This window comes from Mesoplodon densirostris, chromosome 2 (genome assembly GCF_025265405.1).
Source record: "Mesoplodon densirostris isolate mMesDen1 chromosome 2, mMesDen1 primary haplotype, whole genome shotgun sequence".
Lineage (NCBI taxonomy): Eukaryota > Metazoa > Chordata > Mammalia > Artiodactyla > Ziphiidae > Mesoplodon > Mesoplodon densirostris.
In genome coordinates this window covers 102631462-102658978 of record NC_082662.1, presented here as the reverse complement: position 1 = coordinate 102658978, position 27517 = coordinate 102631462, and the positions used below count along the sequence as shown (strand labels likewise).

Genomic DNA, 27517 nt, shown 5'->3' with positions numbered 1-27517 from the left:
GGCGGAGACAGGCGGAAGTAGCCGATTTCCGATTGCCCGCCTCCGCTGTGCCAGAGGTTAGCCGCGCGGCGGCGCCGGGAGGTGAGAGGTTGGGGGAAGGGCACCCTAAGGTCGGGATCCAGGCTGCGCTCGGCGCTCACTGGGAGAGGGTGATTGGCAGCTGCTCTGTGTGGTCCCCCTGGAGGAGGCGGGACTTCCGCAGAAAGGTTGATTGGGCCTCTTGGTGACGGCAACCGCGTGGAGGCGCAAGAAAGGCTGGAACTGGAGAGGGAGGGGTCCACGGACTGTTGGCTGCGGGGCTGGAAGTCGGGCAGAGGGCCTAGAGGTTGCGGGAGAGCTCTGTGGGCGGAGCGAACCAGCCTGCAGGTCCCCGGAAGGATCCGCAGAGCCTAGGGTGGGCCTCGCCAGGGAGCGAGAGGGTTGAAGTTCCAGTGTGGTAGGGCCCGGGTGCCGGCCCTGGGGGAAGCCAAGGCTGGGCCAGATCGCGCCTGTCGTCTTTTCACTGACTGACGTTTCCTTTACCCAGGTCCCCACATCAGGGCCAGAAGGAGCCCACGAGTTACCTAGGGATCTCTGGGAACTGCCTCGTGACTGTTCGAGAAGATGCCGTACCTGGGCTCCGAGGACGTGGTGAAGGAGCTGAAGAAGGCTCTGTGTAACCCTCACATTCAGGCTGATAGGCTGCGCTATCGGAATGTCATCCAGCGAGTGATTAGGTATCACCTAACGCTCTAACTCCCCCATTGCCATCCCCATCAGGGCTCTCTACCCCTGGCCGCTCAGAAAGATTAAGTGAACTTGCACCCATGGCAGTTGTATGATTTGGTCTTCCTGCTTCTCTGGACTGCCGTCTAAATCTCCCTTGTGGGACATATTTTGCTTCTTTTACTCAGCTCGGTGGTTTCACCCATATCTTGAACTTGTACTGCTGACTTCCAGCTCTATGTCTAGCACAGACCTCCTTTTTTTTATCGTCAGACACACAGATCTTACTGCCTACTTGGCATTTCCACCTGGATATTTCTTCAAAGACATGCAAAATAGTACCTACATCCTTCCGCCCTCCCCAAACCTGCTCTTCCACTTGTATTTGTGTTGATGAACGTCACCACCCAGCTGAGCAAATGGGGAGTCAGTCTTGGTGACACCTGATTGTCACTGTTCAAGTCAGATGGTATGGATTCATGGTTCTAAGTATCCATCCTCTTTTTTTTTTTAACATCTTTATTGGAGTATAATTGCTTTACAATGGTGTGTTAGTTTCTGCTTTATAACAAAGTGAATCAGGTATACATATACATATATCCCCATATCTCCTCCCTCTTGTATCTCCCTCCCACCCTCCCTATCCCATCCCTCTAGGTGGTCACAAAGCACCGAGCTGATCTCCCTGTGCTATGCGGCTGCCTCCCACCAGCTGTCAGTTTTACATTTGGTGGTGTATATATGTCCATGCCACTCTCTCACTTCGTCCCCGCTTACCCTTCCCCCTCCCCACATCCTCAAGTCCATTCTCTATGTCTGCATCTTTATTCCTGTCCTACCCCTAGGTTCTTCAGAACCGTTTTTTTTTTTTAGATTCCATATATATGTGTTAGCATACGGTGTTTGTTTTTCTCTTTCTGACTTCACTCTGTATGACAGACTCTAGGTCCATCCACCTCACTACAAATAACTCAGTTTCGTTTCTTTTTATGGTTGAGTAATATTCCATTGTATGTATGTGCCACATCTTCTTTATCCATCCATCTGTGGGTGGACACTTAGGTTGCTTCCATGTCCTGGCTATTGTAAATAGAGCTGCAATGAACATTGTGGTCCATCCTCTTTTTTTTTAACTGGCACTGCTGTTCTGGTTCCCTTTTTAAAGCAATTGCAGTAGCTTAGTAGTAGGTCACCTTAGGCCCTCATTTCAGCCAGATTGATTTTCCAGCATATGAATTTGACAATATAACTCTTGTGTATATCTGTGGATCACAAACTTCAGTATGCACAAAAGTCCCTTGGGGTGCTTTTTTTTTTTTTTTTTTTTTTTTTTTTTTTTGGTGGTACGCGGGCCTCTCACTGTTGTGGCCTCTCCCGTTGCGGAGCACAGGCTCCGGACGCACAAGCTCAGCGGCCATGGCTCACGGGCCCAGCCGCTCCACGGCATGTGGGATCCTCCCGGACGGACCAGGGCAGGAACCCGCGTCCCTTGCATCAGCAGGTGGACTCTCAACCACTGCGCCACCAGGGAAGCCCCCTTGGGGTGCTTTTTTAGAAAATGTAAATTTTTCATCCAATCCAGTAATTCTGATTTCAGTAGGGTGGGATGGAACCCAGGAACCTGCATTTTAAACAGACATCCCCTCTAATTGCTATAGGAGATCACAGTTTGAGAAACAGTGATCTACAGAATAAAACCCAAATTTCTTATCATAGCACCCAAGGAACACCCAGTTAACTACCTGCATACTCTAAAAAGAATGTACCATTCTTTCTCACGTCCACATGCCTCACAGTGTGTATCATTACCTATCTACTATACCTGCCTGGAGCTCCTGCTCATTCTGCTCAACTATTTCTTCCTCTGTGGAAACATTTTATGACTTTTTGGCAGTGTTAGACCTCCTGCTCCCCACTGCACCTTGTCTGTTACTTCTGTTATAATACCAATCTATCATTCTGTAATTAGTGGTGTTCTTGTCTGCCTCCTTGATAGACTTCTGAGTTCCTTGAGATCTGAGACCATGCCTTCTTCAAGATTATTCCCCAGAACATATCCCTGGAATGTAAAATCTGAATGTGACTGGAATGTACTAGTTCGTTGAATGAATAGAAGAACGTTTATTGCAGGCCCATTGTGAAGTATTGTGTGATATGATAGACGAAGTAGACCTGGTTGCTCCTCTCTAAGAGATCACAATCTAGTTGGATATCCAGGGCATGTATAAGTAAAAGGCTTTCTGTTGTAGATTGGGGATTATGTATTTTACTTTTTTCCTGCTGTGTGTGTTGGTTTCAGGCACATGACTCAGGGCTCGGACATGTCTGGTGTTTTCATGGAAATGGTGAAGGCCAGTGCCACTATAGATATTGTTCAGAAGAAGTTGGTTTATCTCTACATGTGTACCTATGCCCCCCTGAAACCAGATCTGGCTCTCCTGGCCATCAATACACTGTGCAAAGACTGTTCAGACCCCAACCCGATGGTGCGAGGGTTGGCACTACGGAGCATGTGTAGCCTCAGGTGAGCACTCTCCTCCCTTCCTGTATCTCAGTGGCTGATAAGTTCATGTGGTCATGGGGCAGGTTTTTTTTTTTTTTTTTTTTTTTGCAGTATGTGGGCCTCTCACTGTTGTGGCCTCTCCCGTTGCGGAGCACAGGCTCCGGACACGCAGGCCCAATGGTCATGGCTCACGGGCCAAGCCGCTCCGCGGCATGTGGGATCTTCCGAGACCGGGGCACGAACCCGTGTCCCCTGCATCGGCAGGCGGACTCTCAACCACTGCGCCACCAGGGAAGCCCATGGGGCAGGTTTTTAATGACAACAATTTATTTGAGCTCCTTAATACTTGGGAAGACACTGTTGTAACCTGAACTCAGGTTTTCGGCCATTGCTTTGGTTTAAAAAACTATATATGTGATTTCATTAAGGAGTTTTTCTATCCTTACTCTTAGTGAAATAGTTAAATATTTATTTACTTATTTATTTGGCTGCTCTGGGTCTTAGTTGTGGCACACGGGATCTAGTTCCCTGACCAGGGATTGAACCCGGGCCCCCTGCATTGGGAGCATGGAGTCTTAACTGCTGGACCACCAGGGAAGTCCCTGAAATAGTTAAAGATTTCTAAATGTGTGTGTGTGTGTGTGTGTGTGTGTGTGTGTATTTTTTTTAACCTGCCTGTGTGGCATTATTCCACGTGAAGAGTCAAGTGAGGCTTTTTAAGTTTGGCAGCAGCTTTCTCCACGTTGTTGGAGAAGAATCTGACCAATGCATATTCAAACATCTACCAAACCCTCTGTTAAGTGAATAGGGGCTAAATTGTGTCAAAACTAGTACCTTAGGATCTGACTGACTCTAGGATGTGTTGCTTAGGTTGCCTGGTGTGCAGGAATATATCCAACAGCCAGTTCTCAACGGTCTGCATGATAAGGCTTCATATGTCAGGAGGGTAGCAGTCCTTGGCTGTGCCAAGATGCATACTCTTCATGGAGACTCTGAAGTGGGTAAGTTTCAGTGTAATCTACCATGATCAGTATTTATTTGTGCTTCCATTATATGACTTTGTAAAAGAGTATGTAGCTTTGGTAGAAAATAATAATGTGACCCTACTTCTGTATGTCTCTTTTTTTTTTTTTTTTTTTTTTTTTGCAGTATGTGGGCCTCTCACTGTTGTGGCCCCTCCCGTTGCGGAGCACAGGCTCCGGACGCGCAGGCTCAGCAGCCATGGCTCACGGGCCTAGCCGCTCTGCGGCATGTGGGATCTTCCCGGACTGGGGCACGAACCCGTGTCCCCTGCATCGGCAGGCGGACTCCCAACCACTGCGCCACCAGGGAAGCCCTGTACATCTCTTTTAAGTAGGATGCAGGGCTTGGTATTTTCTGAGATTAGAGAAGTCCTTTCTTTGGGGCCCACGTGAGATCCTGTGCCTTAGCTGCTTAGCACAGTCTGGAAATGGCCATTGTTTTGGCCTTGCACTTTGTTACTGCCTTTGTTATTTTTGTGGCAGAGAAGTTCAGCTTTGTCTGCCTGGAACTGTTATTCTGGCTCTATCACCTTGACTCTGAAACCTTTCATTATGTGAGATCTTTGTTCCGTTTTATAGATGGTGCCCTGGTAAACGAATTATATAGTTTGCTGCGTGACCAGGATCCAATTGTGGTTGTGAACTGCCTGAGGTCTCTGGAGGAAATTCTGAAACGGGAAGGAGGTGTTGTCATCAATAAGCCCATCGCCCACCATCTCTTAAATCGGTTTGGATGCCTCTGTGCTGTTTTATCATGCTCAGATCTACATCCTAGTGGGATCTTGTTGAAGTATTGAATGAAGGAGAGGTCTTGAACAACTTCTGTAGAGTAGTAAAGAAAGTTAACTGTAACTATTAACTTCCTCATGTTTCATTGAGAAAATTTTTTTTTAATTTGTCTTAGGGATCCTTCAGATCCTTCAGGGTTCTGTCCTCTGCAGTCATTATGTCCTCCAAACTGAACCATTCATACTATCTTAAAATGTAGAGAATCTGGATCTAGGGTATAAGTGATCATGTCTTTGGCCTTCAATGAGTGTGCGTTTGTACCGTAAACTCATCTTGGAATTTAAAGCCTTATTTTGTGTAAACTTTAGTACATCAAAAGAATAATTTGATTATGGCACAACCTATTTTCAAGAATTCTCCCCTTGTTGTGATGAACAGATGACTGTTGACATGGCAGTAGCATGGAGGTGGTCCTAATTTTGTTGCTAGGATAGCACTTTTGTTTTCTTTTTTGGATAGAATGTCAAAACTGGACCAGTGGGGCCAGGCTGAAGTATTGAACTTTCTGCTACGCTACCAACCCCGCAGTGAGGAGGAGCTGTTTGACATTCTCAACCTGTTGGACAGTTTTCTCAAGAGCAGTAGCCCAGGTGTGGTGATGGGAGCCACCAAACTCTTTCTGATCTTGGCAAAAAACTTCCCCCATGTGCAAACTGACGTGCTCATGCAAGTCAAGGGAACTTTGCTGGCTGCCTGTTCTTCAGAGAGCCGCGAGCTCTGTTTTGCTGCCCTCTGCCACGTGCGCCAGGTCCTGCACAGTTTGCCGGGTCACTTCAGCAGCCACTACAAAAAGTTTTTTTGCTCCTACTCGGAGCCCCACTACATCAAGCTCCAGAAGGTGGAGGTGCTGTGTGAGCTGGTGAACGACGAGAACGTGCAGCAGGTGCTGGAGGAGCTTCGTGGGTACTGCACCGATGTGTCTGCCGACTTTGCGCAGGCTGCCGTCTTTGCCATGGGTAGGTGTCTGTTGCTTTTCCTTTGTGAGGGCCTAGACCAACCAGCTAGAAAGCTGTGGGACCACAGAGAGAAAAGGGAGTGAATCTTGCTTCAGAGGCAAAGTATCTTGCACCAAACAGTTGGGTCAGTGACTACAAACAAGGTGGGGAGAAAGGTTTTTTTGGTCAACACTGGTGTTTCCGTATCTTCTAGGATATAGACTATAGGTGACTCAAACTGTAACACAATTTATATTGCCTTTTGTCGTCTGTTATCCAACATGCTTTTCTGTATATCATCTTCCCACAGCCTTGTGAGGCAGTCAAGAAAAGTGGACAAGTGTTATTATTAACTTCGTTTCAAAGATGAAGAAACTCAGGCACAAAAAGTTTCTTAAATTGCCCAAAGGTCATATAGCTCCTGAACTGGGACTGGAACCCAGCCTTCCTGGCTCAAAGTCCTTTGAAAATTTAGCAATCTTTTATCAAGCTTCTGCTCTGTCTGGGCTACGCATTATGCTGAGTGGACCAGCACAGAGTAAAACCTAAGACTTACAGACCTCTTCATGCTACTCTGTCTGGAATTTAAAGGGCTAGATCACGTGAAATGCAAGCAGCTGGGGAGCTAACTTTTGGAGGACTTCAAGTAGAGAAGGAGAAGGAACCCTCGTATGTAGAATAAAGTATGGTTATTTTTAGAGGCAGAGAAGAGGGCACAAAGAAGGGAGTAGAAATCCTGCAGTCTGGAGGCTGTTGCACAGTATTCCCAGCAGGAATATTCCTGTACAGGTGTGCTGCAACAAACTGGCTGCCACATAAATACCTTTGTTACTAAAAGTTTTCAACCTTGTTCAATGGGAAATTCATTTTACCAAAGTTCCCTTTATAGTAAACTTAGATTCTTATTTCATCAAGCAAGGGGTGATTTTCTTTTTCTTTTTCTTTTTTTTTTAGGTATTTCTGGTCCTCTTGGTCTTTCTTTGGCTGATGGGAAATTATTTTAGAATGAGGTGCTAGTATTTGACTTAACACATTTTTCTGCTTTCCCTTCCTCTGTAGGTGGCATCGCCAGGACCTACACGGATCAGTGTGTGCAGATTCTAACAGAGCTGCTGGGGCTTCGACAAGAGCACATTACCACAGGTAATGGCTACCTTTCTAGGATTTTTTTTTTTTTTTGGTCAATTTCCCGACCTATAGTAGTTGCTCAAAACATATTTGTTGTTCAATAACAGAGGTTTAAACTCTTCTTTGCATCATCATCTGTTGCCATCAGAGAAACATATAGATCTAACAGGGTAGGGAGTCTTCAGGTTGCCATGAGTCTACAAGGCTGTTGTATTGATCATAAAGGGTGCGAGGGTGACCTTGCTTGTTATTTCCCCACCTTTACCCCTCTTTTTGCTTTATGGCAGCATACTGTAAGCAGTGGCTTCCAAGGCTGGGACTAGGGTGAGGCAAGCAAAGTGCCTAGGATGCAAACATTTAAAGAGGCACTCACTTTTATATAGAGAATGGATAAACAACAAGGTCCTACTGTATAGCACAGGGAACTATATTCAATATCCTATGATAAACCAGAATGGAAAGAATATATATTTCAAAAAAAGAATGTATATAAAGAGGCACTCGCTCTCAAGTTTGTGCAAATGCTAACTCTGTGTGTCTTCTTAAATTTTACACCCTGGCACCTTGCTTGCTTCACCGTAGCTCCAGCCCTGGTGGCTCCATTTATACTGTCCTCAGAGCATCATTTGACAGCAGCATTCCCCCACATTTGTATATGCTTTCTGGTTTGCCAAGTGCTTTCACATACATTAACTCGTTTATCCTCATGGCAATCTGATGAGCAACATTTATTTAAGAAATTGTTGCCCATGTCAGACATTTCTCAGATAATTTTTGACCACCCCACCAAACACCTATTTTACAGAAATTCCCCCAGTAATCTAGCCTGAATATGTGACTTTTCTTAAGATTCCTTCCCGTGCGGAGGCTCTAATCCTGTGCTCTTGTGTCCTGAGCTGTGCTCTAGTGGTTGTGCAGACTTTCCGAGACCTGGTTTGGTTGTGTCCTCAGTGTACAGAAGCTGTGTGTCAGGCCCTGCCCGGCTGTGAAGAGAGCATTCAAGATAGCGAGGTAGGCTGTAATTTTCCTTTACTTCTAGGCAGATGGGGAGTGCTTGGGACCCTGCTCTGTGAAATGGAATCTAATTATTCTTTCCACCCAGTGTCTGAAGTGGAATTCTTAGAACTGATTGCCACCTCAGATTCTGTTTTGGGTGTAGGTGGGATATAAATTATAAAAACATTAGGATTTAGCTATGGTTTTCTTACAAATATTTTGATACCATTGTTCTTGTGAACAGTTTTGAGTCAGAGATTTAGACCATAGGGTTTTCAGCTGGCATGAAAATCAGAATCATCTGTGGAATTTTTACAAATATTTGGGCTTCCAGTATCTACTCAAATATTCAAGAGTGGAAGCCCTAGACACATAAGAGTTTTAAGAAACTTCGCAGGTCACTCTGATGTGCACTCTAGGTTAATCACCACTTTAATAGAGTAACTTAGGGGAATCTTCCAGTAGCGTCCACTGAAGCATTAAACCCCAAATTGGGGAAGAAGCCTCAAAGCTGAGGAAGCCTTATTGCTTAAGCAGCATAGGCTGTGAGAGTCTTAAGTCTCCTTTTGTGTGGTAGAATTTCATTCCTATTTGTTGTAGAGAGTTTAGTAGGGGGTGGATTAATAAATGCAAGTGGAAGTAAATAAAATATACCTTTTCTACTGACTCTAGGGGAAAAGCAAAACCTGCTGCTATCTACTGTCTGCTTTGGCCTGTGTTCTGGACAGCCAAATGTTGAGCACCTGTTCTTACTCCCTTATTACCTAGGGGAAGCAGGCACTTATTTGGCTACTCGGTGTCCATGGGGAGAGAATCCCCAATGCTCCTTATGTGTTGGAAGACTTCGTAGAGAATGTGAAGTCGGAGACATTTCCAGCTGTCAAGATGGAGCTGCTCACGGCTCTGCTGCGCCTTTTCCTCTCTCGACCCGCCGAGTGCCAGGACACGCTGGGCCGTTTGTTATACTACTGCATAGGTAGGCTCTTCAGAAGGAAATGGTTGAATTGGGAGATTGGGATTGACATATATACACTAATATGTATAAAATGGATAACTAATGAGGGCCTGCTGTATAAAAAAATAAATAAAATCAAATTAAAAAAAAAAAAAAAAAGAAGGAAATGGTACTTGCCATGACCAGTCATACAGGTTCTCACAGCTTTCATTGTTTGGTGAGCCATCTGGGACCCACGAAGAAAATGTCAATGTTTTCTACGGTTTCCTCCCTCCTTCGTTTTTTCTCCTATTCTGGTGGGCACAGGGGTAGAAAGAGTGTTTTCGTTTTTGTTTTTAATTAACTTAGTCTGTTGTCTTACCTCAGAGGAAGAAAAGGATATGGCAGTACGGGACCGAGGTCTCTTCTACTATCGCCTCCTCTTAGCTGGCATCGATGAAGTGAAGCGGATCCTATGTAGCCCTCCATCTGACCCTTCTCTCAGACTTTTGGAGGATCAGGCAGAAAGACCTGTGAACAGCTGGGCCTCGGATTTCAACACACTGGTGCCAGTATATGGCAAAGCCCGCTGGGCAACCATCTCTAAATGCCAGGGAGTAGAACGTCGTGGCCCAGAGCTTCCTAACACTGCACCTTTAGCCACAGCAGGTAAAAATAGTCCTTACTTTATACCTTGTCATGAAAAATCTTTATCTTTTGCAATGACTGGTAGAGAGCAGAGTACCCTAGCTAAACCTCAGACTGTTGCCCGAATTTTGTCTCTGTGAGTAAGAAGGAAGTTCATCATTGGTTATTTAAGCCATTTCTCCAAAGACAAAAGTCACATTGTGTACTACTGGAAATCTAGATTTTAAAATGTAGTTCTACAGACTAAGAGCATCTCTTACACGACCTTTCTGGCTCTTGTAGGACCCCTGATTCCTGAAGAGAACAAGGAGAGGGTCCAAGGACTCCCTGATTCCAGAGCCCTCATGCTAGTCCCCAATCACCAGCTTACTGCTGAGTGTTTTGAGAAAACTTGGCTGAGCCTCAAAGTTGCTCATCAGCAGGTGTTCCCGTGGCAGGGAGCAGTCCATCCTGACACCCTCCAGATGGCCCTGCAAGTCGTGAACATCCAGACCATCGCGATGAACAGGGCTGGGGCTCAGCCGTGGAAAGCCTACCTCAGCGCTCAGGATGACACTGGCTGTCTGTTCCTGACAGAACTGCTGTTGGAGCCTGAGAACTTGCAAATGCAGATCTCAGTAAAACAAAACAAGGCGAGGACAGAGACACTGAACAGTTTTATTTCTGTATTAGAAACTGTGATTGGAACAATTGGAGACATAAAATCATAACAGCTTCTTGCCTGTCCTGAGTGAGATGAATAGCTGTCAGAGTTCCTTAGTTTTTCTTATTATAGCTGCTTGTAAGTCCAGATAATATCAAAGGCAAAGGAGAATGGGAATCTGGGAATGAGAATTCTTACATTCTTGTCCAAAGATCATTGGTGAATGACCCTGTTTTTCCAGGTGATGTGGTAAAGGTTAATGTGGTTGGTAAGGGGGTGGGAATGGGGTGAGGGTAGGATTTGGATTCTTTCCTAATCAGTTTAAGGGATTATTTTACTCATTAAAGATGCCTGATGTGTCTGGAAACTTGACTGGGTCATCATTTGTGGGGGTCATCTTTTCTTCCCTAGATTATTGCAGTAAATTCCTTACTGTTCTCATATTTCTAATCATGCTTTTTAGGCCAGAGTTCAGAGTCCTTAGCCTGGCATCTAAAGTACCTCTTCAGTGCCATGTCTCAGCACTCCCCAGGATACCCTCTGTTCTGGCAAAAGCAAACCACTTGCAGTTCCCTGAATACACTTGGCTCTCTCTCACCTTTGTGCTTTGGTACCTGCTTTTTCTTCTTGCCTAGACCATTTCCTCACCCTCATGTCTTCTTTAAGTAACACCTCGTCTATCTTTCAGTGTTCAGCTCAGGCATGAGCTCTTTTAGGAAGTTTTCTGTGACCCTCCTGCCTTCATCAGGGGTCTCATTCAAGCTGTGAAAGCAGTCAGTGCACACGTCTAGCAGCACTGTTGTAATTGTTTTCTTGTCACTCTTTCTCACGTTTAATTTTATTCATACCTGACCACGTTTTAATCACTGAGACAACTTATGGCAAAAACAGATGTAATAAAGTGATGGTAAAGTATAAATAACCAGGGAATCCAGCACAGGAAAAATAAAAATACCTGTGAAAACCAGCTGGGTCAGGGATGGGAACATATACATATGTTCAGGCTGAAAGGGCCTACGTAGTTGATATAGTTGAACCTCAGATTTAGCTCTCTAAGAGATTTGGTAGTCAGAATAAAGAGAAATGGTTGTATAGTTGTTACAGGAGAGGAAGAAACATTTCAATTCTAATTTTGAAGAGAAATTTACATGTAGTTTCACATGGATGGCACTGAGTGATATGCAGAAGATTCCTATGGGAAGTTAGTAAAGAGTTTCACATGATTTGCTTATGGTGTTCTTCAGTACAAACAGCATAACTTTAATATGGAGCTTAGTGAGGGCATTTCTTCAAGGATTACAGACACTGTGACCCAAATATCATCCAGCTTAATTTAAGGACTTCTTCCTAGATACATAGGTGGACTGCATATCCTTCAAATAATGCTTCACCATCATTTCTCTCAATTAAGCTTTTAATAAGAGTAGATAACAGTGCTGAATTTTCTGGCAAGGGCCTGGGTTTGTGAGTTGTCTGTCTCAACCAGACAGTTTCTAAGGACAGTGATTATCTTTCTTTCCTACTGTCTCTACGGTGCCGACCACATAGCGATGACTCAATAAATAGCATTGAATGAACGGCTGTAAGTAATTAGATTCTGATGGTGTTTGGGGGTTGGTGTTTGAAGTGTGTTTTATTATATTGTGTTGACCACATAGAGGACAATAGATGGAATTCCATCTAGACTAGGGTTTCTCAAAAGTGGTACTACGGACATTTGGGGCCATATAATTCTTTGCCGTAGGGGGTTTTCCTGTGCACTGTAGGATAATCATTAGCCATATCTCTGATCTATACCATTAGATGCCAATAGAACCCCTAGTTGTGACAACTAAAACTGTCTTCAGACATTGCCAGTTACTGTGGGGGTCAGAATCACCCCCAATTGAAAAGTCTGATCTAGACCATGGATCCCCAGGGACTGGAAGTAGGGGGATCAGAACAGCTTCAGAATTGCTTTCCATGTTTTGACTTGTTTAGTTAAACTGTGAATGTTTAATTAGGTATTAAAACAAAATCGAAGTGTTAAGTGCTGCCAGTTTCAAGTGTTACAAGGGAACAGAATGTAAGTGGTAGAAACTGAGTAAATTGATTGACTTTTTAAAAAATTAAACACTATAATTGAAATATTGACCTAAAGAAAATTAGGTACAGCTCAGCAATTGAATGTTGTTAAAGTGATCCCAACTATTGGAGCTTTTAGAAGATTAAGCCCTACCTGGTTGCTTTTCTGTGAAGTAGGGGCATGGCAGAATATGAAACTGTTGCTTTTGAAAAGTGTAATTTTAAAATGATCTCAATGAAGAACTGATTTCTCTTAACTGTAGTCTGTTTTTACTAATTTACAAGCAAAATGACTAAAGCTTAAGTATACCATGAAGTTAATTATTTAATATTCCTTCTCCCTAGGAGCTCTCTAGCCTCTGCAGATACATGGTTTGATGATATAAGTAGATGCTTATCTTTAAAATCCACAAGAGTAGTTGATACTCTGCTTTTAGATAAATGGACTTCTAATGTCTCTCTTAGTTGGTAAATAGTAACACATACAATGAGTGCCCACCAATGACCGTGGTGCTTTGGAATATTACAGAGGCAATCATTTGCATAGTTCCTGATGATCATTTTACTGCTATGGACCAGCGACTGTTAAATGTCTCCATTCCCTCCTCCTTTTTGAATGGGAGTTCTGTTACAATTATTTTGTCCCTTTCTCATATATTGGGTGTTTGGGGGAGGGGAGACAAAGAACTTTTTTTCTTAGTTATAGGTCTTCATGTTGAGAGGAGCTGTATCCCAGGATCCTCATTCACATGTGGACCTGGTGCAGATGACAAGATCCTGGATTTTGAGCCAATGATATAATGAGATGAGGCTTTGGGAAAGGGATATTAATTGTTATCGCCAGAACAGCAAGAGAAGCAAGTGATAGTGAAAAAATTCTGGCCTCATTTTTCAGTAATAATTAAGAGTACAGTATTTGAACTGCAAGAGTGAAGGGTATGTGGGCTGGTAGGGAGGGGAAGGGGTAGTTGGGAGGGTACTACATTGAAGGCCCAGAGAGAAATAAACAAAGAAGGAATTTTTACCCCACATTGCTCATGAAGGGTATACTCTGTTTCTGTAGCCTTACAACATTGATTGTACAGATAATGCAAAGGATAGATAAGATTACGCAAAGATTAGATTCCCAAGATGGCATTTGCCCATAAGCATATCAGTAGTGAAATGAGGAAGGTGGTTTATTATTGTGGGAAAAGGTTTATTATTAATGGTAAGACACACTTGGTTTTAAATTTCTATTCTGCCACTTATTGATGCCACTTACCTTGGGCAAGCTATTTAACACCAGTTGGATAGTATCTTATAATTTTTTGTTTTTGTATATTATATTGGGAGTATGTCATAAATGTACTTGTTGGAATCCTTAACTCATCAGTGGCTCACTCTAGTGTGAAAGGAGGTTGACCTAGAATTCTCTCTGACATTAGAGGTCTGAAGGCTATTTAGTAGAAACTGAAGTTTCAGCCCTAATGATTGATAATGACAAATAAAAATGGCCCTTCAGCTACATAATTCCTGTTCCTAGTCTGAAAGGAATTTATGATGTTTTTTTTTTAGAATGGAATAGAAAGCAGAAGATTGGCTCTGATTATCTTGCAAGCTAGAAATTCCACTTTGAACAACTAACTTACTGTTTCTGCTTGAATCTCTTACTAGTTCACCAGGTCAGAATACCTGGAAGGGCTGATAGGTTTGAGTGCTGCTTCTGAGATACAAACCCAGAATCTACGTGTAGTTACATTAAGAAGGCAGCCACTATGAAGTGTCCAATCCTGAGAACCTGTAAAACGACACTGGAGTCCAACCCTGTTAGGAAAATCCCAATTAATTCTATTAGAGAGTAAATCCCAGATCCCTTTTATCCTGGTCATTAGACCTCGGGCTAAAAGGAAGATATTTAACACTTGCTGTGTGTCAGATACTGTTGGGTCATTCCACATAACATTATCTTATTTAATCCTTGTTATTTCCCTGTGAAATACTTTGTGTTGTCCCCATTTACAATTCCTCAAATGCCCGAATTTTTTTTTTTTTTTTTTTTTTTTTTTTTTTTTGCCGTATGCGGGCCTCTCACTGCTTGTGGCCTCTCCCGTTGCGGAGCACAGGCTCCGGACACGCAGGCCCAGCGGCCATGGCCCACGGGCCCAGCCGCTTCGCGGCATGTGGGATCCTCCCGGACCGGGGCACAAACCCGTGTCCCCTGCATCGGCAGGCGGACTCTCAACCACTGCGCCACCAGGGAAGCCCAAATGCCCAAATTTTTATTCACCTTTTCAGCTTTTATATATCCTGTAAATCTGGAATGGTCTTATTCCTACTCTTTGCCTAATGAATCCCTGCTTGTCCTTCAGAGCTCAACTCAGATGTTACTACTCAAGGAAGCCTTCCTTACCCCCAGGTTTGTTTCCTTATTATACACTGTACTAACACACTATATCTTAATAAGCACAAGAAATTATATGATTAGTCATTTAATATCTGTCATTCATGCTGAAATATGACTCCATGAGGATGGGCACTGTATCTGTGTCGTTTTTCTGGGTTATTTATAGTGCCAAGTATGTGTAGTTTCTTACACACTGGTACTCAGTAAGTAATCGGTGTGTGATAGTGGCAAACAAATGCCATAGTCAGGAGTTGAATGCTTGTGTAATAGAACTTCAAAATTTCTTTCTTTAAATTACACCGTACCCAGAACCCAGCAGGAAGTTTCTCAGTGTTGCCCAAGAGGCTCTTCCTTGACTCTTTCAGTTCTAGATTGGCTATCTAACTATTAAAGTTATTCATTAACCCTAGGTACTGGCTTGGGTGTGGCTCTGAGATAAGGAACTGAAAGTCTTCGACAAACCTCCCCAGCTGTGTGTGGGTGAGCTCTTCAGAGAAGTCCCACCTTTCTGAGCAGCTGTTTTGAAGACAGGTGGTGGGTAAGGCTCCAGGACTGCATTAAGAAACTTTACAAGAGGGACACATCTGGTTTACCAGTGTTTCTGACTTCCTTCTGAACTGAAAGCTGCTTTGTTTTGTAGAAAAGCAAAACTTGGCCATAAACACCTAAAATGAAGAGCCCCCGAACCTTTGAGGAGCAAACGGAATGCATTGTAGACTCTCTACTCACAGACTTCTTAGGTCCCACTTGTCAGGTTGCTAACCGGACCCTTCGTTGTGCAGACGAACCAGATTCAGGTAAGGCTTCTGGCCTGAAGTGGTAATTGCAGGTCAACAAGAGAATCTGAATATGCTTACTTATTTCTTCTTAAGTTTCAAAAGGTAAACTCTAAGCTTTCAGCAATATCTGAAGTCTTTATAGAAGGGAAAGAGATTCTCAGTGAAGGGAGGTTTTCTGTCTTCTATTGGTGTTGACAGAATATTGAAGATTTTCTTGGGAGAGAATGATGCCCAAATTGTTTAAAAAGTCTAGAGAACTTTCTTCAATGCCCAGATTCCTGGGACTTGCCATCCCTTCAAGCATCGTGACGAATGTGACTGTGTTCCCTCTGTTTTAGGAGAGGTCTGCTCTTTTGATGTGGCCATCATTGCTGGTCGCCTTCGGATGTTGGGTGACAAGTTCAATGGAGAATTGGAAGCTCCTGCCAAAAACATCATCGCAGAAACCATTCAGGGACAGGTCAAGTTTCTGCTACTTCCTTCTATTGTTTGCTGCTTTTTTTCTATTTCAGATATCCTTCTCTTACTACTCCTATATGACTGTGACTAGAAATGTTCTGTGAAAGATTTGGGGGCTTAATGCATCCAAGGAGATACAGCAGGAATTCTTCAACTGCCAATTCTTTAGCCCTTAATCAAAGCCTAGGTGGTATCGAGGTGGAGAGCTTTTGGCATAGGCTGATCAGCCTTCAGATTGTTTCTGTTTGTTTTTCATCAGAGCTGTGCTTAATGGCATAGAGCATATATATAGCATTTTATTCTTGGTAAAGCATTTTATTCTTTTATGCACCTGTTTTAATATTTATTTTGCTGGTAGTGGACATCTTTTTTTCCTCAAGGTCCAGCAATAAAATTATATACAGGAAGGATAGGCATTTGACAAATCCGATGCAATGAAGGATAAGTACTTACAGCAGCCCACTAGGGCGTATCTGGCTTTTCATCAGTGTCCTGATTCCTGGACTCTGTATGGGATGTAAATACCATAGGCAATGTTCTAGAAGAGGTTGCTGATTAATATCAATAATGACAGCTAATATTAACTCATCACTTACCATGTGCCAGACAGTATTCTAAATGCTTTACCCTTATTATCTCATTTAATCCTTACACCACTCTATGAGGCATTATAGAAACTCTTATCCACAGTGCAACCTCTCCCATCTGCGTGTAACACTGTGAGAGCAAACATCTAACCCATTTTGTCCACTGCTATATTCACACAACCTAGAACAGAACATGATATACAATAGGCCCTCAAAAAGTATTTTCTGACTTAGTATCCATTTAAGCAGATAAGGAAACTGAAGAATAGGGAAATAAGGAATTCGATTATTTAGTAAGCGTTGAAGTTAGGATTTGAACCCAGACTGATTCCAGAATCACACCTTTTTTTAAATTGAGGTAGCATTGCTTTATAACTTTACATAAGTTTCATGTGTACAACATTATAATTCCACTTTTGTATACACCACAGCATGCTTGCCACCAAAAGTCTAGTTTCTCTCTGTCACCATAAAATTGACCCCCTTGGGCTTCCCTGGTGGTGCAGTGGTTGAGAGTCCGCCTGCCGATGCAGGGGACACGGGTTCGTGCCCCGGTCTGGGAGGATCCCACATGCTGCGGAGCGGCTGGGCCCGTGAGCCGTGGCCGCTGAGCCTGCGCGTCTGGAGCCTGTGCTCCGCAACGGGAGAGGCCACGACAGTGAGAGGCCCGCGTACCGCAAAAAAAAATAATAATAAAAATAAAAAAAATTAAAAAAAAATTGACCCCCTTTACCCATTTTGGTTCTTTTTGTTTTTCTAAATTAATTAATTAATTAATTAATATTTTATTTTTGGCTGCGTTGGGTCTTCGTTGCTGTACGTGGGCTTTCTCTAGTTGCGGTGAGCGGGGGCTACTCTTCGTGGTGGTGCGCAGGCTTCTCATTGCAGTGGCTTCTCTTTGTTGTGGAGCACGGGCTCTAGGCACGCGGGCTTCAGTAGTTGTGGCCCACAGGCTTTGTTGCTCCGTCGCATGTGGGACCTTCCTGGACCAGGGCTCGAACCCGTGTCCCCTGCATTGGCAGGCGGATTCTTAACCACTGTGTCACCAGGGAAGTCCCCCCTTTACCCATTTTGACCTCGCCCTATCTCCTGGTCACCACCAATCTATTCTCTGTATCTCTGTGCTGAACCACACCCTTAACCATTATGCTTTATCTTCCTACTGAATGCAGCTCAGGCAGAACTGGACTTATCACACTTAATTGCTTGCACTGAAGCTTTCCTAGGTAGCTGGTAGCTGGATCTACTTTTTCTTTTCTTTTTTTTTTTTTTTTTTTTTTTTTTTTTTGCAGTACGTGGGCCTCTCACTCTTGCGGCCTCTCCCGTTGTGGAGCACAGGCTCCGGACGCGCAGGCTCAGCGGCCATGGCTCATGGGCCCAGCCACTCCGCGGCATGTGGGATCTTCCCGGACCGGGGCACGAACCTGTGTGCCCTGCATCGGCAGGCGGACTCTCAACCACTGCGCCACCAGGGAAGCCCTACTTTTTCTTTTTAATTAAAAAAATTATTTTGGAAACAGCTTCAAACTCACAGAAAAGTTGAATCACTTGAGAGTAAGTAGCCAACATGTTGTTCCATCATGCCCTTCAAACAAGGACATTCTCTTATATAACCACAGTCTAACCATCAAAACCAGGAATTTAGCATTAATACATTATCATCTCATCCTCAGATCCCACTCAGATTTTCTCAGTTGTCCCAATGATGTCACTTTCACTTACAGCTGGCCCTTGAACAACACAGGTTTGAACTGCATGGGTCCACTTATATGCATTTTTTTTTCAATAAATAGTACAGTACTACACGATCTGCAGTTGGTTGAATCTGCAGATGTGGAACCGCAGATATGGAGGGCCAACCATAAAGTTATATGTAGGTTTTCAACTATGCAGGGGATTGTTTCCCCTAACCTCTGTGTTGTTCAAGGGTCACCTGCATAGCAGAAGGATCTAGGCCAGAATCAGATATTACACTTAGTTGTCATGTCTCTTTCGTTTCCTTCAATTTGGAGTAGTTCCTCAGTCTTTCCTTGATTTTCATGACCTTGACCCTTGACAATTATGGGCCAATTATTTTGAAGAATGTCCCTTAACTTGGGTTTGTTCGATGTTTCCTCTTGAATCGATACAGGATACGTACCTTTGGTAGGAATAGCACAGAAGTGTTGCTGTGTTCATTTCACTGCATCCTATGAAGTGGCGCAGATTTCAATTTGTCCCAGTACTGGTGTTAACTTTAATCACTTAAAATGGTGTCTGCAAGGCTTTTTCACTATCAAATTAATCTTTTCACCTTTAATTAGTAAGTGTCTTGTAGGGAAGTACTTTGAAACCACGTAGATACCCCATTTCTCACTAAAATTTTAATCTATTCATTTATTTATTTTTTTATATCAATGTGGTCCCGTGAATTCCTACTTTATTCAGTGGGTTATAATCTGTTACTATTATTATTTATGTGTATGCTCAAATTGCCCTAGCTTCCACCTTTCAACCTGAACTGTGTCTTTTTGGCATGTCCCTATCATTCTCTGAGTACTTCTTTAATTTCTGACAGAAGATCTTGTATTTTCCAAGCCCCAGCCTGAAATTAGCCATTCTCCAGGGAGCTCTAGTTTCTTTTAATGGAGAATGCTATTTGGAAACCAGGATCTAGGTACTCTCACCATGGATGCCCTTCTTGGCTTGTTTGCATTCTGACACCCTGCTTTGACCACCATGGGTCCCCTACACTACACCACAATAGACCTTGCTCGGCCCCATCTAATGACTCTTGGATCAAACTTTTGGGGAAGGAAAGAGAAAGAGGAAAAGCTAATCTATTTTTTACTTTAGAGTTTCCCAGACTTCAGTCATTCAAGCCATACCTTCAGAATTTGACCAACTCTGCTATGATGTACTTGGTATTTTTCTTTCAAATCATTTTGTTTTTCCTTTAATCATTTTGTTCATCCTGAGCAAATCATGGGTTTGATGGGCTGCTTAGGTTTTTTCTAATACCCAGTACAATAAATTAAAAATACTAAAGTAAGAAAAGTTTATCCATCTACTTCTTTTTTTTTTTCTGTTCTTTTTTTTAACATCTTTATTGGAGTATAATTGCTTTACAATGGTGTGTTAGTTTCTGCTTTATAACAAAGTGAATCAGCTATACATATACATATATCCCCATATCTCCTCCCTCTTGTATCTCCCTCCCACCCACCCACCCTATCCCACCCCTGTAGGTGGTCACAAAGCACCGAGCTGATCTCCCTGTGCTATGAGGCTGCTTCCCACTAGCTATCGGTTTTACATTTGGTAGTATATGTATGTCCATGCCACTCTCTCACTTTGTCCCAGCTTACCCTTCTCCCTCCCCATGTCCTCAAGTCCATTCTCTAGTAGGTCTGCATCTTTATTCCCGTCCTGCCCCTAGGTTCTTCATGACCATTTTTTTTTCTTTAGATTCCATATATATGTGTTACCATATGGTATTTGTTTTTCTCTTTCTGACTTACTTTACTCTGTATGACAGACTCTAGGTCCGTCCACCTCACTACAAATAACTCAGTTTCGTTTCTTTGTATGGCTGAGTAATATTCCATTGTATATATGTGCTACATCTTTATCCATTCATCTGTGGATGGATGCTTAGGTTGCTTCCATGTCCTGGCTATTGTAAATAGAGCTGCAATGAACATTGTGGTACATGACTCTTTTTGAATTATATCCATCTACTTCTTAAGATTACCTTAGATACAACCAATGTGCACTTGCCACTCTTTGAGAAACACTTGCTTTACTGGATTCCTACACCTGCAGCCTACTGTACTTTTTTTAGTGATACTCCACTGATAGATCCCATATCTTACCCCAGGCAGGAGCTATGCTTCAGGACACAGTTAAATCTCTCAGCAAGGCCTGGTGTGCCCAGGATTCCAGCTTGGCTTATGAGAGAGCCTTTCTGGCAGTGTCAGTGAAACTTCTTGAATGTGTGGTCCGCATGACTCCTGAGATGGCAAGACAGGTGGCTACGTCCATGACAAATATGATCATTGGGAACACTGCCATCCGAGAGTATATCCAGGGCCAGGGAGGTTGGGTAAGTATTTTGGGGCCCCTGGCTTTGCTAGCCATTTGCATTGTTTTTGTACTAATCTCTGGGACTCCAATTAGTGGTTCTTTCCATCAGTTGGAAACCATGCAGGGAAACTGGCCTTCCAGTTGCTGAAAATGCCGGGATTTTTTTGCCATGGAAAAGGGGAGGAGTCAGAAGCTCAGCCAGCGGGTCTTGGACCCCAGAGCCAGGCTGCCTAAAATGTTGACTGCTAACTTTGTCAAGCTAATTTCCACTTCCTATACATAATCATCTATGAAGTATATTAGTGGTGGAGTTCTAATCTCAGTGTGACTTTGCTCTACTCGTAAATTTCTGGGTCTTTTTTCCCTAACATCTTTTTGGTGTGTGTTGAGGAAGTTCAGAATCATCTTACTATTATTTAACAAAAAACAGTTAGTGACATCTGCTGTAGTGGTAACGGTAGGAGGCATTCTAAGTCCATGTCTTAGTAATCATTAGAACATCTGCTCTCTTAGAGCACTCCCCTTCATTTCCAAGATCAGCAGAAGCCTTAGTAAGAGCTGCCTTCCCTGGAGTTATCTGTGGGTCATTCTGGCTTCTTTAGGGAGTTCCTGAAGACCATTTCTTTGACTGTAGGATATTCATTGTTCTTCCTAGGAAAATCTGGAGAGCTAAAGAAGAGGTGGAGCTGTTTTCCAGCCTGAAAAACTTTGATCTTCTTTGACTGATCAGGTGATTGATCTCTGGCAATTAAAACAGAAACAACCAAATCAAAACCCTCTTTCTCTTGGACAGAACTGAACTTAGCTGAGTAACCTGTTTTCTACTGATTGTTAAAGTTAGGAGCAGCTCCCAGAGGTCTGTAGAGATTTTATACTTTCTGTTCTTACATGAGTTTTAATGAGGTTTTGTTGAAGCAGAGACCTCCAGACTTAAAGTAGTGACTTGTCAGTAGTGGAATTCCAGGCAACGGGGCAGGCATTTGCTGGAGATACTGTGGGGAAAAGGGAACACACAGTAAACCATTCCTTCAGATTTAGTCCTGTCCTCTGTTAAGGATCTTGTCTACTAATTTTGCAGTCTAAAGGGTTTCAGGGAGATCTTTGGTTAGAAAACCTTGTTATTTTAAGTTGAGGATTTTCTTTTAAATTCATAACCTAAATCTCATATTAATTTCGCCTGAGCCAAATTATTTTATGTATTTTCAAGGCTGGAAGCAAAAAAATAGCACTTTGTTCATCTGCTCTTGTACTAGGAAGGCCAAAGAGCAATAAAACAGTTGCTGCATTTTTATTGCCACAGGATGCAGGAAGTGCTGGCCCACTTCTGGGACAGTAGGGCCATCCCAGCTTAGATGAGGCTAGCTACATACCACAGTGTTTTTCAAAGTGCAGTTTACATACCACTTGCATGTGACCTTATAGGTTGCTGATTTCCAGGCCCCATCCACTAGAGATTCTGATTCTGTAGGGGAGGGCTGGGGCCTAGGTTCCTAACTTTTTAATCAGATCCACTGGTGATTCTAATGTACACATAAATTTTGAAAACCATCACTTTAGAGCAAGGGTTGGGAAATTAGAGCCCACGGGCCCAATCAGACCACCGCTTTAAAAATTTTTTTTTTTGTAAAGAAAGTTTTATTGGAATGCAGCTACACTCACTTGTTTACATATTATTTATGGTCGTTTTAGCATCGCAGCAGCAGAGTTGAGTAGTTATAGCAGACACCATATAGCCTGCCCTGTAAAGCTTAAAATATTTACTATCTGGCCCTTTAAGTTTGCAGACCCCTGCTCTAATGCTAAATGAACATTTCTCCTTGTGTAATTTAAACTCTGTTGCAATCCTGATAATTCCAAACAGAACTGTAGATAGGATAACTCCTTTTTCAGAATTTAGTCTGAGTGCTTGTTAGATTTTGCGTAGTCTACACTTTCTTTAGAACCTTTGGCAAAAGGAGCTCTGTGACTCCTGAGTATTCGATAGAAAGTATACATTTCCCTGGCCCTGCCACAAGTGATTGGAGGTAAAGCATATGGTTTCTATGGTCTGTGTATCTCATAACAGTTCTTAATAATCTCATAGATTAGTAGGCAGTCATCACATAGAGACTTCTTTATCTCTAAGTCCCCAAACCAGACGATTTACCTGAACATCAAGAAGAAAATCACTACTAAAGCATTACTATATCTATTTTTTTAAGAGAGGCGTTAATGGCTTTGGCTAAAGTTTAACAGAGTTAACCACATCCCCTCCCTTCACCCAGCCAGCCATCTGGCTCCCCTAGATACACAGAAATAAAGCTGTAGTGCTGTTAATGTATTCTGACTTTTTCAAGTTATGCTATTTCCTCTATTCTTCAATAAATCACAATTAGGTTAGTAATCCAGAAATGAGATTTCATGTTTCTCCTTAGTAGAAATTATCTTTTTTTGCTACCAATTTAAGACACTTGATGTATTCCTTTGTCCCTTACATTACTATAAACTCAGCATGGTGAGTTTTGTGGTATTTTACCTCTTAGGTGAAATCATTATTTTCACTTTGACTAATGCTGTTCTGTTCATGAAATAAAATTCTCTCTGTGCATTTGAACTAATTCTCAGCAAATGCAATCTGAATCGAATGATATAGAAATAGGGAGCAGATTGGTGGTTGCCAGGGGCAGGGGGTGGGGGCGGGGTAGAGGAAACAGGTGAAGGTCATCAAAGGATACAAACTTCCTATGAGATGAAGAGTTCTGGGGATGTAACACACAGCATGGTGACTGTAGTTAACAATACTGTAATGTATATTTAAAAGTCGCTTAGAGAGGGCTTCCCTGGTGGCACAGTGGTTGAGAGTCCGCCTGCCAATGCAGGGGACATGGGTTCGTGCCCCGGTCTGGGAAGATCCCACATGCCGTGGAGCGGCTGGGCTCGTGAGCCATGGCCGCTGAGCCTGCGCATCTGGAGCCTGTGCTCCGCAATGGGAGAGGCCACAACAGTGAGAGGCCCGCTTACTGCAAAAAAAAAAAAAAAAAAAAGAATACATCTACAGGCTCCTGATGTGTGCAGCGCAGAGGGTGGGCTGGAAGGCCCACAGGTCTGCGCCTGCCCGGCCGCATCGCAGCTCTGAGGGGTGCTGTGAACTGCAGTGGGTTCTTGGCTGCTCAGTGCTGCATCTCGGGCATGCCAGCCTTGGCCTTCCCCTGCTCCTGCACTGGCCGCAAGGCCTTGTTGGGCCCGGGGGTGCCTCGCTCCTGCAGTCCCGGGCCCACCTCGAGGCTGGCACACGTGACCGGGAAGCACGGCCCGAAGCCAGTGAATGAGTCGCAGCATGGCGGGCTCTCCTCCTGCACCAGGCAGCCCACCGGCTCCCCCGCGCCGCTGCCCGGCCCCTCCGGCCCCTCCTGCAAGTTCTGACTGACATAGACCACGATGATGTTGCCCTTGAAATTCATCACCTGCCTGCTGGAAATAAACGTGGAGTTACAGTTTCCAGTCACATTTCCTACAAGGGGAGAGGAAGAGAGAACACGCAGAGGACATGATCCAGCAATCCCACTCCTGGGCATATATCCAGAGAAAACTATGGTTGGCAAGGATACATGCACCCCAGTGTTCATTGCAGTGCTATTTACAAGAGCCAAGACATGGAAGCAACCTAAACGTCCATCAACAGATGAATGGATAAAGAAAATCCATTGTGGTACGTATATACAATGGAATATTACTCAGCCATTAAAAAGAATGAAATAATGCCATTTACAGCAACATGGATGGACCTAGAGATTATCATACTAAGTGAAGTTAAGTCAGACAGAGAAAGACAAATATCATATGATACTTAAATGTGGAATCTAAGAAAAATGATACAAATGAACTTGTTTATAAAACAGAAACAGACTCATAGACTTAGAAAACAAACTTATGGTTACCAAAGGGGAAAGGTGGAGGGGGGGATAAATTGGGGGTTGGGGATTGACATATACACACTACTATATTTAAAATAGATAACCAACAGAGACCTACTGTATAGCATACGTAACTCTACTCAATGTTTGCAATAACCTAAATTGGGAAAGAATTTGAAAAAGAATAGATATATGTACATGTATAACTGAATCACTTTGCTGTACACCTGAAACTAACACAACATTGTGAATCAACTATCCTCCAATTAAAAAAAAAAAACCATAGACAGGTGCTCATAACATTGAGCGTACTCTACGCTACAGGTCTACTCTCTATTATGCCTATGTCTTTCTGCTCTCACCAGTTACCAAGTTAGTTCTTAAGTCTGTTTTTAACTAGTTAAACCTATTAGGAAATCTAATGAAATACAAACGTACCTCGTTTTCTTGCTCTTGGGTTTATTGTGCTTTGAAAATGCTGCGTTTTTTACAAGTTGAAGGTCTGTGGCAACCCTGCATTGTCAGATGATGGTTAACATTTTTGCCAATAAAGTATTTTTAAACTGAAAAAAAAAGAATACATCTACAGATGGAACAATTCTCACAGAGCACTGGCTAAACACCATCAGAAGACCTTGGACACTGGAAAGGACAGGAAAGATCCCCACATAACCAGGTAGGATGAAAGAAAAAAGAAGGGAAAAAGAGGATAGGAAGCAGCATGGGGCCTGTGCCCCTTGGTGTGGAGCTGAGGAAGAGGAGAGGTTCCTACATCTGGGGAAGCCCCCTCACCAACATGGAAATCAGTTGGGACAGAAGGGGAACATCCAAGGCTGTCAGAGGAGGGTGAAATGACTGGTCTGTGGCAGCCAGGACAGGACAGAGTGTGACCTACACAGATGGTCTGTGCCACATCCCTGCATGCCCCAGACTGGGACGTGTGTCTGCTGGTGTGCACAAGGACTGGGAGCTGGAATGTGGGTGTTGGAGAGCAGACCCAGGGAGAAGACTGCTGTTGGCTGTGAGGAGACAGCCTGAGGGGACGGGAAGAAGGCAATTGCAACTAGGAATGCTTATGGAGGAAACCTGGACTGCCACAGAAGCCAGGTGCCACTGTTGAGTGACATGCAGGGGGTGGAGCCGCCATTTCAGCTTCTCTCTCCCCATGCACCACCCCCTGTACCCCCAAGTGCTAGGAAAGACTGCACGCACACACCTGCCGCCAGGTGCTAGGAGAAGCCCCTACTGTGGCTGGCTTTCTTGTGCCTGCCCCCGGGCACTAGGAAGGGCCTCCACTAGGGCTGATCCTCTCACAGTGGCCACTGAGTGCTGGGATAGGCTCCTACTAGGGCCAGATCTCTCATGCCCATGGCCACCAGCTTCCCCGAGCACCTCCTCACTGACAGGACTGGATCTCTCACAGCTGCCAACCCCCCAAACCCTGCACACCTGTCACCGCCGGGGCTCCCACAACCCCAGCAGCCATGCCACCTCTACATCTCTCATCATCACCAGGGCAGACCCAAGTGCTCGAGGGCAGCTTTGGGAGCAGACCCCTGTGGGTGGCGCATGTGCAGAGCTGAGACTAAAACCACAGCTGAGCCCCAGGGGCGGGTCAACTAAGGAAGAGGAATGAAAATCTTTACATGCAGCTGCACAAGTCACAGATTAAATCCCTGCAATCAACTTGGTAAACCCTGCATATATGAAATATCTGAATGGACAGTGAGTGTTCCCACAACTGAGACTGGGGGCAAATACAAGTGACAGTGGGCCAGGTCAGAGGCTGAGCTACTGACACAGTGCCCAGAGTGGGTCCAGAGACCTACCCAGAGGTACTGGAGGCCTCCTAGGGAGGTGGAGGTTGGCTGCAACTCATGGTGGGGGCAAGGACGCTGACAGCTGAGACCCCAGGAAAATATTATTATTACTATTTTTTAATGTTTTGTTCTGTTTTTAAAAATTATTATTTTATTTTTTATTAAAAATTTTTTAAAATATATTTTTTATTTTTCTGCTTTTACTTTGCTTTTTTGGTGTTTTCTGTTTTTTCCTTGTTATGTTTTGTTTTTAATCTTTTTTTTAGTCATTTTTGTGTTTTATGTTTTCTTTGCTTTTTTTTAGTGTGCATTTGCTTTTGTTTTGTTTCCTGTTTTTTATTTTTGTTAGTTTTGTTTTTAATTGTTTGATCTCGTTTTTTGGGTTCTCTTATTTGTCTGGTTGTTCTCTTGTTTTTGTTTTCTTTTTGTTTCTTTTTTTGTATGTGTGTGTGCTTCTAGTTTTTGTTTTTGTTTGGTTTCGCTTTTACCATTTGTCTTGGGTTTTATTTGTTCCTTTGTTTTCTTTGTTTTAAACTGTTGTTGTTACTGTTTGTTTGTTTTTGTCTTTGCTATTTGTCTTGGATTTTGTTAGTCTGTTTTCTTCCCCCCACCTTATTTTATTTATTTTTTTGCCATGCAGCTTGCAGCATCTTTGTTCCCCAGCCAGGGGCTGGGCCTGAGCCTCTGGGGTGGGAGCACCTGAGTCCAGGACACTGGACTGCCAGAGAATTCCTGGCCCCAGGGAATATTAATCAGCAACAGCTCTCCAGGAAATCTCCATCTCAACTCCAAGACCTGTACCCACCTAACTGCCTGCAGGCTCCAGTGTTGAATGCCTCATGCCAAACAACAAGCAAGACAGGAACACAAACCCAGCCATCAGCAGACAGGCCTAAAGTCATATTAAGCTCACAGACCCACCAAAACACACCACCTGATGTGGCCCTGCCCATCAGAAGGACAAGATCCAGCTCCACCCACCAGAGTGCAGGCACCAGTCCCTCCCACCAGGAAGCCTACACAAGCCACTGGACCAACCTCACCCACTGGGGGCAGACACCAGAAGCAAGAGGAAAAATGACATTGAAGCCTGTGGGAAGGAGACATCAAAAACGTAAGTTAGGCAAAATGAGAAGACAGGGAAATATGTTGCAGACGAGG

The 27517-nt window shown here is 43.6% G+C and overlaps 2 protein-coding genes across 4 annotated transcripts; both read left to right on the top strand.

Annotated features, from left to right (window-relative positions):
- Positions 1–225: 225 nt before the first annotated feature.
- AP4B1 (adaptor related protein complex 4 subunit beta 1) lies at positions 226–12114 on the top strand. Of its 3 annotated transcripts, none has more exons than XM_060086566.1 (11): positions 226–366; positions 527–716; positions 3005–3229; positions 4079–4209; positions 4810–4957; positions 5479–5975; positions 7014–7097; positions 7990–8093; positions 8847–9054; positions 9400–9681; positions 9943–12114. In XM_060086566.1, exons 2-11 carry the CDS (start codon positions 604–606, stop codon positions 10368–10370), a joined length of 2220 nt encoding a protein of 739 aa, XP_059942549.1. In that variant the 5' UTR covers positions 226–366; positions 527–603; the 3' UTR covers positions 10371–12114. The 3 variants fall into 3 exon arrangements, with proteins under 3 accessions (XP_059942549.1, XP_059942540.1, XP_059942545.1); XM_060086557.1 differs by having other exon boundaries at positions 282–394; XM_060086562.1 differs by having other exon boundaries at positions 282–436.
- Positions 12115–15423: 3309 nt separating this feature from the next.
- On the top strand, positions 15424–21380 carry BCL2L15 (BCL2 like 15). Its single transcript, XM_060086552.1, has 4 exons — positions 15424–15550; positions 15871–15992; positions 20438–20662; positions 21299–21380. The coding sequence occupies exons 1-4, from the start codon at positions 15424–15426 to the stop codon at positions 21314–21316; spliced, it is 492 nt and encodes a 163-aa protein (XP_059942535.1). The 3' UTR covers positions 21317–21380.
- Positions 21381–27517: the final 6137 nt, after the last annotated feature.

Bases quoted from the DNA above. Each gene is read 5' to 3' on its own strand.
- BCL2L15 (XM_060086552.1), top strand. From the start codon at position 15,424: ATGAAGAGCCCCCGAACCTTTGAGGAGCAAACGGAATGCATTGTAGAC. The intron at 15,551-15,870 runs GTAAGGCTTCTG...CCTCTGTTTTAG, and splicing joins TGCAGACGAACCAGATTCAG to GAGAGGTCTGCTCTTTTGAT. The intron at 15,993-20,437 runs GTCAAGTTTCTG...ATCTTACCCCAG, and splicing joins CAGAAACCATTCAGGGACAG to GCAGGAGCTATGCTTCAGGA.
- AP4B1 (XM_060086566.1), top strand. From the start codon at position 604: ATGCCGTACCTGGGCTCCGAGGACGTGGTGAAGGAGCTGAAGAAGGCT. The intron at 5,976-7,013 runs GTAGGTGTCTGT...CTTCCTCTGTAG, and splicing joins GGCTGCCGTCTTTGCCATGG to GTGGCATCGCCAGGACCTAC. The intron at 8,094-8,846 runs GTAGGCTGTAAT...CTTATTACCTAG, and splicing joins AGAGCATTCAAGATAGCGAG to GGGAAGCAGGCACTTATTTG.